Source organism: Pimephales promelas, chromosome 14, assembly GCF_988280905.1.
Source record: "Pimephales promelas chromosome 14, fPimPro1.hap1.1, whole genome shotgun sequence".
In the NCBI taxonomy this organism is placed as follows: Eukaryota; Metazoa; Chordata; class Actinopteri; order Cypriniformes; family Leuciscidae; genus Pimephales; species Pimephales promelas.
The window spans coordinates 27402896-27418520 of record NC_142782.1 but is presented as its reverse complement, the minus strand read 5'-3'; the positions used below and the strand labels follow the sequence as shown (position 1 = coordinate 27418520).

Here is a 15625-nt window from a genome sequence, read left to right as displayed (position 1 = left end):
GCTCCTAGTAAAAAAAGTTAGTCTGGAGCCCTGTGATATACTGTTAGCGACTGACGCTGGTGACTTTGTGATCCAAATACTGTTAGACTTAACCTCGGCCTTTGATACGGTTGATCATAAAACTGTTTTATCCCGACTAGAATATTTTGTGGGCATCCAGGGAACTGTCTTCAGTTGGTTTAGATCGTATGTAAAAAATAGAAGTTTCTCTGTCAAACTGGGTAATTTTTACTCCTCGACAGCCCAACTCTCCAGTGGAGTGCCACAGGGGTCTATTCTTGCACCCATTCTTTTTATATATATATATATATATATATATATATATATATATATTCACTTCATCTGGGCTCCATTTTCAGAAAGCATGGTGTATCATGCTATGCAAATGATACACACATTTATTTGCCTCTGAAACACAACAAAGATACTACTTTGAAATCTCTTTTTGCCTGCCTAGAAGAAGCAAAAATGTGGTTTTCTCAAAATTTCTTATTTTTGAATGAATCCAAAACCGAGGTTATAGTCTTTGGCCCCAATGACAACCATTATAGCAGTAATATTGATCTGGATTATCTTTATCCAACTTCATCTTGCATTAAGAATTTAGGTGTTCTCTGGGATCAGAAGCTCAAATTTGAAAAACAAATAAAAGCAGTAATTAGTTCTTGTTTTTTTTCAGTTACGTATAGTCCTACACTCCACATTCTATTTTACTCATGATTCATGAACATTGTAAATTAAAGAAGCTTAATGATTCGTGTTGACCTGACATTAACCAAATGGATCAATTAGAAAATGAAAAAAGACAGTATTTTGTCACAGAAAACACTGCTCAGACCACTTTGTGAAATACCTGTAAATGTTACAGCCTTTTGGCTTTGTGCATTGACTTGAGTGATATATGATTAAAGGGCCACAATGAGTAAGGATCTGTTACAGTAAAACTCAAGAACCAAGGCTGTTAACCTTGAGGTTTAAGAGGGGGAAGAGCGCAAAACCTCTTCCACACATGGTCTCTGAGTGCACAGATATTTTCTTCAGGGTCGAAGCTGTATAACACCACAGGCCTGAGGATCAGTTAGAGAAATGAAAGAGATAAAGCTACAAAATTGACAAAGGACAAGCAGGCTAGCTTTAACTAGCTAAATGGGGGACAAAAAACACTTGATAAAAACAATAAATCAGAAAACTGTGCTGGTTCTTCTCAGAAAACAGCCCAAATCAATTTAATTCAATCCTTCTTAAAACCTTGAAAGAAAAAAAGAAAGAAAACCATAAGACACCAGACAGTGATATAGCTTTCTAAGTAGGATCATGACTTTTCTTCTAGACACCAAAGCATTTACAAGCATAAAATTCATCTTCTAAGCACAACTAATATCTCTTCCACTTGTCTTTTTATACTTGTCCATGTAGCTGTTATGATTTGTTGAGGGCCTAATATCTGTTTAAGTACTCTTCATCCTCCGTGTAAACCCCGCTGTTTCCAACAGCCACTTGTGCGGAGCATAAAGCCTGATTGTTAGAATGTTTCCACTTCTTTAATCAATGGGCATCTGAGTGTCTTGATTCAGGGTACATCTGAAGTATATAAATATCTGCTGGCAAGCCTGGCTGCTTTTTGTCCCCTTGGCCTTCTTACATTTTTTTCCCTCCCTTCATCCCCCTCTTGTCTTTCTGGGGTGTTAAATGTAATCATTCAACCACTAGATGCACTCTGCAAGAGTGACATGAAGCATGAGGACTTTGAGGGAAGATAAAAACAGACAAGAAAAACTCTACTGAATGTAAAAAAAAAAGAAGGAAAAAAACACAAAACAATTAAAGCCCCATCAGCAGAGAGATTTTTCCCTACTGTTTATCCTCATTAGCAAGCGTGCGGCTGAGGCCTTGTCCCCTCTCCGAACACATTTCTTTTGTTCGCTGAATCGAAGGAGTTTTTTTCATCTATTATGATTACAATGGATAATTTAAAATCCCCAGTGCAAATCCGTTAAATGCTTAGGGGGTACCGCACATCTCGGATTGTCATTGGTGGATACATTATATCCTGCCCTTGGTAGGAATCGAATCATTATGTAGACACACATGCGCATATATGCACTTGTGTACACACACACCTTCTTCCTCTGCCTCTAGCAGGCACCAGATTTAATCAGAAGCTACAGTCAATAAGTTTTATCACTCAGAGCCTCAGATAAGCATCAGCATGTGGAGAAATATTTTTGACATAATTTACCACCAGAATGAATTATGAAACTAATGTGAGAACATCTAAACGAATGAAAGGGAAGATGTGAGGTAATGAATGACATGCACTTCAAAACCTTCAAAAACCTATTCCTCATTTGCAAAATTCCTCAAAATGCTAAAAGGTTTACATTAAATATACTTGATTCTGGCATGCTGAATTTGGATGCTTTTATCCAGAGGCCATAGATTAATGCAAGACTATCAATCCTGTCAAAGTCAGTTCAGCTACTCCAAAAAAACATCGACAAACAAATGTTTCTAAATTAGAGTAAAACCACGTTATTAAAAACCTCAGATAATATCACACGATTAAAGTGCTAATTATAATCATTAAAGCTCTTTTAAATTCAAGAATCTATGGAATTTACATAATGCGGCAAACGTAACTATATCTATAGAGCCATCAATAATGTTTTAATGACGCCTTCGGGAAATATCCATTATGTTTTTTACTATCAAACTGTGCATAATGGGGGTTATTTTAATAAGTTATGCTAAAAAAGACAGAGACACAGAAGTGAGAGAGAATTAGAAACCTGTAGGCCCAAATGCCTAAGAAAAGATATACCACTGACCTAATCTGCATATGGCTGACAAGAAAATGAGTTACATCTCATCTAAATGTAAATTAAGTGTTTTATGCCTTCAGTAAACAGTTTACGTATCCATGGTCTGTTTTAATTAACCAATTAGAATTTATTACCCGGATACTAAAGATAAGAGACATTTTTCGGACTTTTTTTTTCTCTCTCTCTCATGACAGCTGTCTAAAGGGAGAAAGAAACAAGAAACAATTTTTCTGGCAGAGGGAAGCAACTTGAGTGATATCTTGGCTTTCAAGTCAGATGCATTTGCTTGAAGTTCCATTGGATGGTGCGATCAAGGATTGAAATCTTGTGTGTAGCAATCACAGTGCAAATCTGTATAAATGTTGGGGAAGCAACTCTGAAAATATTGTTTACTAAGCTACAAGCTAATCATAATTTGAAGTAGTTAAACTATACTCAAGACAAATAGAAGTAGCTAACTACAGTACATTCAAGGGTTTTTTCCCTTATAAATAAAAATGTCTCTCATCTTTAATAAAATATCAAATGAATTAACAATGATTTATTTTACAGCCATCTTTGATCATATTTACCAAGGGGGCAAATAATTCTGACCAGCACTGTATTTTGGAAAAGGGTATAACTTTTTTCTCAAGATCTGAGCGAGTGATATCTAATGCATCTATACTATTATTTTCATTTTTTACAGGCTATCCTAGGGGATATTTTATCCTTTGACTGCGTATTAAATATCATTTCCATTTTGAAGGTGCTGACTTTCACTGTAACAAAGGAGAGGCTGAGAAGTTATCACTCGCTGACAGGTGGCTTTCTGACAAATGAGCCCAGATCGCAACAAACCTTTCCATTTCCACATCTTCTTCAACATAAAGGGAAGAGCATTTGATTAATGACCGGATGTGCCTGGCTCTGAAAACTTTGCTGAACTATTGCGCCTTAAGTCTTTCAATTGACACGGGGGCTTCAGCTCTCAAAGTCACTTGCGTCAAAACGCCAGATTGTTGCCAAGAAAGTGCCGCTTCCCTTTTGTCAGAGTGTAAGTGGTTAACATCATTTCACTGCAGTGTTGCTTTGCTGAAACAGCAACAGGACATTAATTTGACATTAGCGCTGTAACATCAATTCCTCTCCATTTTCCAACTCGGATAATGCATTTACTGGAAGCAGATTAATATCTATTCCATAAATCATTCAGAGAATTTGCCGAGCCAGAGACATGGGGGTAATGTCATATATGTTAGCTGATCCTGGTCTTGCGGCTGAATGTTCATTAATCAGTGCCTCGGGGTCCTTGGGGCCAGTCAGAGGGGAAAACAGAGAAACTTATAAAACATCCTGATTATTTATTTATATTGACTTTGGCTCTGTAACTTATGTTAATATTCTATGTCCTTTTATTGCCGCCCTACGCCCAAAACATCATCCACTCTCGGCTATCGCTTTCACGTGGCTACCGCCAACATCCAAGCAAGCTTACGATGAACGCCTTTGTTTTGATGACAGTAATAAACATCTCTACGATGACGGATGGTTTAACTCCTAAAGCACAATGTGAACATTATTAGTTCTGGTAGAGTTGCTCAGTCAGAGAATCATATTGATTTATCATCAAGTTACTTTAGAATTGATTTGAAGTGGTCAGTCTTACGTTTCATACTCTGGATCCATAACCAACTGCGTTTTTTCAGTTTAACATTCAACCCAAACTACCAGATATGACCAGAACGACTCGCTCCACCTAAAAATTGTACTATTACAGAATATTTCCAAGACCAAAAAATCTATATAATAAAAAAAACCTCCCCACAGGGAGCCTAGCCACAGGCGAGCTCTTTCCCCGCGGAGGGGTGAATTGGTTGGCTGTCAAGAATATGAAAGCTGAGTCTCATCTGCTGGAGACCCTGAACCTAATCTCCCAGCAAAGAATGATATTGTGCCTGTTCCAGCCATACTGATTCACTGTCAATCTGGCCCAAAGCTGCTCTCAGCTGCCCACTTGACCTTGTCACGGCAAAAGCACTTTATTTTCATTACATCACTGTTCATTCAGACTGGCAAAAAAGTGCCAAACAAAGGCCATTTACTCAAAAGCATTCTTCAAAATATCATAACTTGCTTTAATTACAGTTTTCAGCGAGGTAGATCGACAAGAGCAGTCACATTCAAATGAAACGCTTCAATTTTTACCCCTCCATTTAAAAGGGAGATAATTATCCATTAAAAGCCCCGCTCACATGGACAATAGTCTCTCTCAGGCTGTGCAGCCATATGCTAAAATAGTATGGTTAAACAAAAGACACTGACAATGATTTTTGTACAAACATGTTTGACGAAAAAGGGTCTACTGCTCTCCTGGGAATTCAAGGGTGTATCGCATTTGTAGTGGTAACAGTGGGGTATTCATCCTTCTGAATCTATAATTAACTGCCATGTTAACATATTAAATTAATATTCTGTTTATATACTAGATAAATTAGATCATGAACATGTCAACGTCACACGCTTAACATGCTACATTCCGCTTACACCCATGAAACTCAGCAAAAGCTTATTATGGCAATTTAGTGTTAGTAAACTGCTGATTAATTATTGGTACTAGATTCCTTTACTTTGTAAATGTCTGATAAACAATGAATATTTAATATGACTTTAGAATAATGTACACATTTTAAACAAATATTTTATCAGCAATTTACTCACTTTACATTTTTATATGTTAAAATGCTCTTTACTATTCCAGCTTAGTCCATGTTTACCATTTTATCCTGTGCTAATGGTGCAGAAAAGTTTGAGGGCACTAAGAATTTATTATTTTTTGTACATTTATTCAACAAATATCCACTTAAAGGAGTAGTTCACTTTAAAAAAAACAACTTTTGCTGATAATTTACTCACCCCCATGTCATCCAAGATGTCCACGTCTTTCTTTCTTCAGTCAAAAAGAAAATAAGGTTTTTAATGAAAACATTCCAGAATTTTCTCCATATAATGGACTTCATTGGGAACCAAACGGCTAAAGGTCCAAATGAGAGTTTCAGTGCAGCTTCAAGGGCTTTAATCGACACCAGACGATGAATAAGGGTCTTATCTAGGACTCTTCAAGTCATGACTCGAAAAAAGATTTGTTCATTTTGATGAACGAGTTCGAACAGGAGAGTCATGAACGCTCCTCACAGAACAGAGCAAGGCAAGCATTTGTGCTTATAAAACTTAAACTTTTTTATTTATTTTTTAAATGAGCGATTGTTTCGCTAGATTAGACCCTTATTCATCGTCTGGTGTCGTTTAAAGCCCTTTGAAGCTGCACTGAAACTCTCATTTGGACCTTGAACCGTTTGGTTCCCATTGAAGTCCATTATATGGAGAAAATCCTGGAATGTTTTCATCAAAAACATTAATTTATTTTCGACTGAAGAAAGAAAGACATGGACATCTTGGATGACATGGGGGTGAGTAAATAATCAGCAAAAGTTTTTTTTTTTATTGTGAACTACTCCTTTAACTGACCAAAAATGACTATATACTGATATTTATAATGCTACAAAAATGTTCTATTTAAAACAAATACTATTCTTAAATGGTAGTGTAGACATGACAGCACTCCGTATAGGTGTGAAAAAGGGACTAAAAAATACAAATAGTTAGATCTCTCACCACTCTCAAAGCAGGCATCAAAGATGACATGACCTTTCTTGTGTGGTCCGGTGTATCCTGGAGGGGTGATCATCAGTTTGTTCACATTCCCAACCAGAGCATCCTCCCCCCCTGCTTCATTATCTGCCACACAAAATTCAGAAGTACATACAGTAAAGTCAAAAACGTTGTGATTGGCCCACAGTTTCAAATGTCAAAAACACATTCCATTTTAATACACCAAAAACTAAAAATAAATTAGCAATGAATTCTCTATCTGTTGCTGACTATCTGAATAATGACCAAATTATTAAGCAACAGTTGTACCATATTTATGTAACATAGCAATTGAAATCAGCCATCGAAGTAGGGTTGTTGATCAGTGTGCACTGTGTGTATGACAAAAACAGCGCCAACACAGATTATATTGAGTCATTGAATTGTTTTTACATTAAAGCTGCAGTCGGCAGTTTTTCCTCTTTGTCGCCATCTCTGTTCGAAATCTGTAATTACAGTTATTCGCGGAACTAACAACTTTACGTGAGTTGGAGTTCAACACAACACAGCGTGGATTAACACAATGTTTGAGGAGAGCGTGAGGCTGTCAGTCACCGCGCCGGTGTGAATACCGGCATTCAGAATCACAGATTAATATTTTTGGAAGTGTGACCAACATCATAATTTTTTTAACCGGAAAATGTCATCTGAACAAGTAACTAACATCCACTTTTGTTCTGGTTCTGACATTGCAGTAAATCGCGCTGATTAAATCTAAAAATCGCTTATCATATCACGCAAAACTGTGCAAATTATACTTTATTCTCAAATTCTCAATGTCCGCATTGCATGACTACATGTAATGTCCTTCCCATATTTATCCTTGTTTTTGCATGGGTCGGTTGCAGTCTCTTTATTTCTGTAGTCACTCCGAAGTCCGAACAAAGTCTTTTGCATTTTACAGCGGGTGAATCTGTTGTCACTGACTGGCGATTGTCGCTTGAACCTTTCTGGATCCGCCATCAAATTGATAAGTTTAATTATATCAAGTATTGTGAGAAAAGCCTATAAATCTCCACCTCCAACATCCTCACACGCAATATAGCCTACTAGCCGAGACTCCTTTATGTATTGTGTACAGATTTGACGTAATGACGCAAAGACATGCTCGAATCTCCCACGGATATCCACCAGTACCACTGGAATTAAAAACATTATGACAAGCTTACTACTTTGAATCGAGCTAAGGCAAGCAGAGAGTTTTGAACACTGGCTGGTTATGTATTTTCTCAAAAATGTATACCCCAAAAAAGCTACGGACTGCAGCTTTAAGGTATATAACATAACATCATTAACATACTGTATAACATGAACTGAACATAACATGAAAAATGACATTGGACATTAAACAAAAAGAAAATTAATAAAAGCAGACTTTATAAAAGAAATTTCTCTTCAAAATTGGTGTCTTAATTTACTCCAAATCAAATCTGTATCTCTTTCTTTCTTCCACTCAAGCCAAAAGGAGATGTTAGGCAGAATGGCAGCACTCAGTCACAAGAGAAAACAGGGAAAGAAAAGAAAAAAATCCATTTAAAGAGAATGTTAAATGAACCTTTCATTATGCTTAAGTGTTTGCAAAGAGATAAGGGTAAATAAATGAAGATGAATTTTCATTTTGGGTGAACAAACCATTTAAGTAGTGCCGAATATACAAAGAACAAGCAAACAGTATTTGCCTGTGTGTGTGTGTGTGTGTGTGTCCACATGAGGAAAACTGCTTATAAATCATACAAAGTAATGTTTTTTGAAAAAGTAAAAAAATAAAATAAAATGTTTTCTGTGATGGGTAGGTTTAGAGTTAGTGTGAGGGGATAGAATTTACAATTTGTAAGGTATAAAAATCATTGTGTCCATAGAATGTCTCCAAAAAATATGAATATGTGTGTATGTACATGTATTGAGAGAGAGAGAGAGAGAGAGAGAGAGAGAGAGAGAGAGAGAGAGAGAGAGAGAGATACACAGGATGAATTTAAATAGGACGTTGAATTTCAGAAAATTTTCACAGAGAAGGCTGTCTTATCAAATTACAACTAACATAGCTTGTGTAAATACAAGCAAAGTAGTGAGTGAACATCTAGTCTGGCGGTCAGGACTTCTAAAGCTAGCATAAACGAGTACATGTCATGTAAATTTTACCAATGAAATGCAAAGGAAACCAAGTAGTCTCGTAAAGATGTAGTAAATCCATTAAAAGTGTGAATATATAACGTTACCAGTCACAATATCTGGAAACGTCCACTTTAACAAGGCTGGACTACAAGCACACGTGGTGTTGCATTTAACGCAATACATATACGCTTTATAATGTCTTGACTCTCTTGGGTACTGGAGAGTATCACAATAATAAGGTTTATTCGGCTAAGCTTAGCAAACAGTCCCTCTGTTTACATAGACGAAGCGCTCATATCATGCACCTAACGGATAAATTTGCACGCTCTACATGCACAGACAGCATCCAACGCGTGTCTGTCAATAGAACAATGTCATATGACTTTGTATGAATGTGTTTTAATTTTACACACCAGTATCGAGATGTTCTCTGCTGTTTTCTTCCATCATCCGACCATACAGCCTCACACAAGCTTGTAACGCTGAGGGAGCGTTTCCAAGACGACGGCGTGCTGCGGCTCGAGAGGAAGGATTTGACGTAACCAGCAGGTGCGTGTAAGCGCGGGAAAAGCGCACAGCTCCCCCAGCCACATGGATGTCTCCCCACAACGGGCTAAGAAAATCTTCCAAACGGAGAGAAAATGTCAGCAGTGTTTACAGACTACAAGCCCTTTATTAGCGGCTGATAAAACATGCACTATAACATCCACTATATCATCCACTATATTATGCGTTCATGTTTTTTTTCCGTGTCTATTTGATTTGAACCCACCTATGTAAGTGTGTAGCTACTCCTAAAAAGTTGGACTTAAAATGTACACACTTTTTTTTTCTGGGAAAATAGCCCAAACATGTCCCTCCCACTGGGAAGTAGCAAATTAAGTAAATTATACTCACTTAATTATGTTTGGTTAAAAAATAACCCAATGAGTAACCCAACTGTGTTATTTTAACCCAATGAATTGGGTTAAAAGCCTGTTGTGTTAAAAGTAACCCAACAGTTAATAATTTTTTTATCTAATAAACTTTCGATTGTTCATTTGTATAAAACAATAAATGTCTCAACAAATATATTTTAAATTACAAACTAAATATTAGAATAATATACATATATAAGTGTACCTATTTAAAAAACATAAGCGTACACAGTACACAACAACAACATATGTAACCCAACAGCCGGGTCATGACAAGAAATTAGCCAACAATTAAAAAAATAATAATAAAATAATAATAAAACATTTTTGAAAAATTACCCAACAAAGTGACCCAATATGTGTAACCCAATGATTGGGTTAAAAAAATAATCAGCATTTTTTTTTACTGTGTTGCTAATTAATGGCTGACATAGACTAATGGCACACACACACACACACACACACAAAAAAAGCTTTCAAATAGGCTATGTTCCATCCAAACGTCCTGACTCAATTGACAAAATGGAAAAACAGGACAGACAGCTATGCATGTCTCCATAAAATTATAGAGATGTGTATCAGCGTTGTAGTACTCTGTGACCACAGTCCAGGAACAAGTCCATCTCAAGTCTCATCCCAAAACCATATTTTGGGCTTGTCATGGAATTGGGAACACTTCGACTTGGTCTTGACTGAATTTATTCAGGTCTCTGCCCGGTGTTGACTACAACACTTATGTGGATGCTATTTGCAGGGTCATTCCAGACTAAATTGAGCAACTGAATTCCTTCACAAGGGACCCATTGACAATGGGTAAATTGAGTGGTCAGTATAGGTCATTTTATCGTTAATGATCCAGGTGGATGCTGCACATTGGTGGTGGTTGAGGAGACTCCCCCTTCCAAGTAAAGAGCTTTGAGTACCCAGAAAAGCACTATGTAACAAATTATTAATTATGATCTGATATTGGATGGCATGTTCTCACAATTTTATTTCTGAAGCATTTTTCATCACTGCCTGTAACATGTAACATTTAGATTATTTGATATAAATGTTAGTTACAATGTTTTTTTCTATAAACATGAATTTAGTGTTTATATGTCTTAAACATATTAAAGTAGATGTGATGTATGGTTTTGTGGAGGGTTTTTCATACGGCCACATTGAGTGATTACATTCAATTCCATTCAAAAGAAGATGCTCACTTTTGAATGGAATTCACTTCCAGATAAGAAATAAAGCAGGCAACATGTTTGTTTTTTTCTTTTTAACCAGACACCACACAAACAGCCAGTACACAAGCTGCATTTTTTTAAACACAAGTGTCAGGGTTATGTCTTTTGTTTTTCCTGTGTTTGAATTACACCCTGAGATGGTTTTGCTCTGTTTTCTGTTCCCACCTCTGGTTTGTCTCCTTGGTGGTTACTCGTTTTTTGATTAATGTTCACACCTGGTATTCATTGATTTGTCTGGTCTGTGTATTTAAGTTATGTCTGCCAGTACAGATTGTGCGAGTTAAAAAATTCTATAATATCATTACAAATCACACTGTACGGCATGTATGTAGACTGCTTGATGATGACACCTATAGCTTTTCACACTTGAAATAGTTAAAAGGATACTCTTTTTTTGGAAATAGGCTCATTTTACAACTCCCCCAACAGTTCAGTTTTACCATTTTCGAATCCATTCAGCCGATTTTCTGATATTTAGAAGAATATCAGTAACCAGACAGTTTCTGGTCTCATTGACTTCCATAGTATATTTTTTCCTACTATGGAAGTCAATGAGACTAGAAACTGTCTGGTTACTGAAATTCTTCTAAATATCAGAAAATCAGCTGAATGGATTCGAAAACGGTAAAACCCAACTGTTTAACTCTGGTGGAGTTGTAAAATGAGCCTATTTTCAAAAAAAAGTGGAGTATCCCTTTAACCCTGGGTCATTCTAAACCCTGCGTAAACTATTCTGGGTTATCTTGCTTCACGTTTCACACAGCTCATAATTTACCCAGTTTTAACAATTAATCCTGGGTATTCATAAGCTGATGTTTCACATTCCTAAACGTAGAAATGACTAAAACATCATCAGCATGCACTATTTACACCAGTGGTAAACAAATAGAGCAAGATAAATCACACTTTGGCAATTGTGGTTTTTATGTGCGCTGAAAAAAAGAAGAGCACTGTAAGCGAAAGTGGAAAATATGGATGCGGTTATGGCTAGGGAAAAGAGGACAACTTAGCATCTCTATTTTGCAAATGGAGCTTGAGGTAAGTAATTTTAGCATTTTAAGTTGATCAATATGCCCTTTTTGGTAACACTATACTTGAAGGGGTGTGCATAAGACTAACATGACACCTTCATAATCATGATGACATGACACATATGAAGGAGGTTTTATGCATGTTTGACAACTGTCATTAAGTGTCATTCGCTCAAGACATTTTTAATGCAAATATGACATTGTTTGAGATGTCTGTTATGACACCTTTGACATAAACCAATACATCATAACCTGTCAGTGTCTTTGTCATGACAACTTGACATTACAAAAGGCGTCATATATGACTCTTTTGCCAAAGCGTAGACATCCAATGCACATGGCACACTTTAGCATCAAATGAGACGCTTCGGTTATGGTAGGTTTAGGTATGGGGTAGGGATAGGGTTAGACCACTAGGAGGCGCCTTTTACCCCATATAAATCTGCATCTCATTTGAGGCTAAAAGGTGCCATGTGCGTTGGATGTCTAGGCTTTGGCAAAAGCGTTGTATAGACCATTTCACAAGATGTAAACAACACTGGTCCAGAAGCACTTCCTGTTTCAGATTTTTAACACTAGATAAAAGCTGGGATAAAATACAACCAACAGAACATTTAAAACTGAATCAAAAAGTTAAACAAACATCTTTAAGATGTTTTCTTTACATGTGAAATAAAGAAAACAGTTACAAACTGAAACAGGAAGTGCTTCTGGACCAGTGTTGTTTACATCTTGTGAAATGGTCTATATGACGCCTTGGAATGAGAACGGGCTTGACATTACTAAGACAACACAACCTGTCATAAACATGACATAGCAGATTCATTAAACCACCTAGCTTTATTGGTTAACATTACATTAAACTGTCAGGTGGTTGGTTTTGACATTGGCTGTCATGAAGCCATTATAACATTTTAATGGCAAATTCAATTTGTACCACTGTAGTTGAGGTCACGATAAATATTCATGACACAGTTAAAATGGCCTCAAGACAGCCAATGTCAAAACCAACCACGTGACAGTTTAACTTAATTTTATGTCAAGTTGTCATGAGACAATTTCATATTTGCATTCAGAATGTCATTATTGAGCGAAAGACACTTAGTGACAGTTGTTATAAACATGTACAAACCCTATTTCATATTCATGACATATGTCATGTCATGGTTATGAAGGTGTCATGCCAGACTTATGAACACCCCTTCAAGTAAAGTGTAACCCCATTTTTTTATTGGCTAGTCAGTAGGCCGTAGCAGCCAGCAAACACACTGTGAGATGCTACTGTCAGAAAATTATTGTAGGCTATCTTTTGTCACAAGACCATGACAACCGCCATCTTTGAACCTGTTTAGGAGCCACAACCACAGAATTTGACACAATTGGTGATTTTTCAAGAAAATGTACAATGTGTACTGGGAATTAGATTGCGTCATTCTGTTTATTTTGCCAGTTCTAGTCACCTGAGTATCTTATTATTTTGACTTATTTTGTTTTGTTTTATTAAAAGAATTACTGGACCTAGATCCTGACTTTTATCATCACTGCTGACACACAGACTATTTGATATAAATGTTAGTTATCACTAAAATGAATTTAGTGTTTACTATATGTCTTTGGCAACACTCAGATACACAATAAAGTAGATGTGATGCATGGTTTTGTGTAGAATTGATTCCATTCAATTCCATTCAAAAGAAGATGCTCACTTTTGAATGGAATTCACTTCCAGATAAGAAATAAAGCAAGTTAGCACTCAACATGTAGGCTTTATATGAATTTTAAAAAAGCATATTATTATCTCTAGCTACCTTGAACCTGATATTTCTTTTTCTTATATTGTGAGGACAGAGATTGAGGTCATCAACCATCCCTCTTCAAGTGTCTAATTTTTTTTCAAAATGGCAATGTTCCTCACGCCTACACTGGCTGTCTCTCAATATAGATTGATTAAAGTGTATGGATTCCAGGACAATTGGAGCATAGCCTCTGCCATCAACCACAATCAAATCCGACCTCATTCATTTTCCATTAATAGTGCAGCTTTCTGATTAGCCTGCAAATGAACAACCATATGACTTGCGTTTCAGTAGGACACAGACATAGAGACCCTCAGCCACTAATTTTCAGGTTATGAGCGGAGCGGCGAGTGTCAGAAGCAGATGAAGAGAACGGGGGTCATCTTTAATAAGACAAAATTGGCAATGATTTTTTTCCCTTGCGATCATATTTGACGGCAAACTACAACCAGCAGGGCAGCCGGGGTAGTTTGATTGTTTTTAAATAATGAGGAATTGTGCAGCACAGTACACCCTTCAAACTGAAAATTGAAAAGCTGTCCTTCATGGTATGTCATTCCCTAACATCTCCAATTATCTGGCTCCATGCCTCCCTGTTTATTTATTGAGACTGTCAATTCGTATTATGAATCGAGCAACAAAAATATAGATCGCTCGAAGTGATCTCCTCCTCATTCTTTTGAGTCTGCAGACATCTGCGCATGCTCCAGGGTGCATGCGATGTACATGCATACACCAACCGCAAAGATCTGTGGGAAAAAAAAAGAAAAACAGGAAATATAATTGTAGGGGAAACAGAAACACAGCAGATATTCCTATAACAATCATGACGTGCCTGCAAAAGCCAAATTTCTTTGCGCACTGGTCCTGTCATGCGGTCTGCCAAGTGTACACATGATTTAATGAACCCATCAATCACAGAATACAAAAGCGAAGTACAGTCCACTTCTTGATCCTGTGATTTTTTAATTGGTTCCCACGAGACGCAATGTTTTTCCACATCAAAATAAGTTTTACCCCACCATTATAACCGACTGCTAACAATGATGTGAGACGAGTGTGACGCCAACGGCTATCCAAAACTGGAGTGAGTTACACATTAAAGATGAGACTTTCTCTTTGGGCTAGAGGTATTTGAAGCAAACACTCTATAGAGTCAACTTGAGTGTTTGTAAGCGTAGGTGTGCATTTCCAACGTGCCCGACATGTTTTTGGTGGCGTACAGGGAAACCCTTTTTAGACGGACCATGTTGGGAATGGCACGCATGAGTCCCTTGCAGTGAATGGCAGGCCATCTGCATGGAACAGACAGCACACAGGAGAAGGGGCAGGCTCTGAACAGGCTTTATGAAGACACATAGAGTCACTATGGAGACAGCAATCAGAATCCTCCTGGGACTCTGGTGGACAGAGGAGGGAGAATGAGAGGCAGATGACTGGAATCAAACAGTAAACTCCATGATTCAAGTGACAGCCCATCCCAGTGTGTGTGCACACGTATACACACAATGTCTCCTGAACGATTTTTAACCATGCCTGGTGTATATAAGCTAAAATCCGGTATACATAAAATTCAAAGTAAAAAGAGGATTCAAACATAAAAGAGAGTAAGAAAACAGTGCTTTTTAGCATTTTTACCAACAGTGCCTTAGCATGCAACCCACTGGGTGGATTGTTTACTTCATAAGATTTGCCTATATTGATGTTATTCTAAATGGATTTAGCATTAAATGCACTGTACAAATTAATACGCTTTATCTAATCAATAAAACAGATTACAAGCAATATTATTAATTCAATTTAACAAAGTAGAATTGAGTAATAATTAATCAAATTAATTCCTTAAAAGTTAACCATTTAAAATGAGTAAAGTTTACACACGAAAATTTAACAAAAATATCAGAATAACAGACAGACGTCAAAGATTAATTGAGATTAAACTATTTATATTATGTTGCCAACATTGCAGACACCTGATGTAAATAAGCAGAATTAATGAAGGAGAAAACCGTAATTTTAAAA

General features: G+C 36.9%; 1 protein-coding gene across 1 annotated transcript in view; it reads right to left on the bottom strand.

Annotated features, from left to right (window-relative positions):
- The window catches only part of agbl4 (AGBL carboxypeptidase 4), a 328580-nt gene extending 319362 nt beyond the window's left edge, over positions 1-9218 (bottom strand). The window contains exons 1-2 of the mRNA XM_089119770.1: positions 9038-9218; positions 6477-6599 (exon numbers count right to left, since the gene is read on the bottom strand). Coding sequence (XP_088975896.1) covers positions 6477-6599; positions 9038-9074 — 160 coding nt within the window. The 5' untranslated portion in view covers positions 9075-9218. The remainder of the gene's footprint in view (positions 1-6476; positions 6600-9037) is intronic.
- Positions 9219-15625: the final 6407 nt, after the last annotated feature.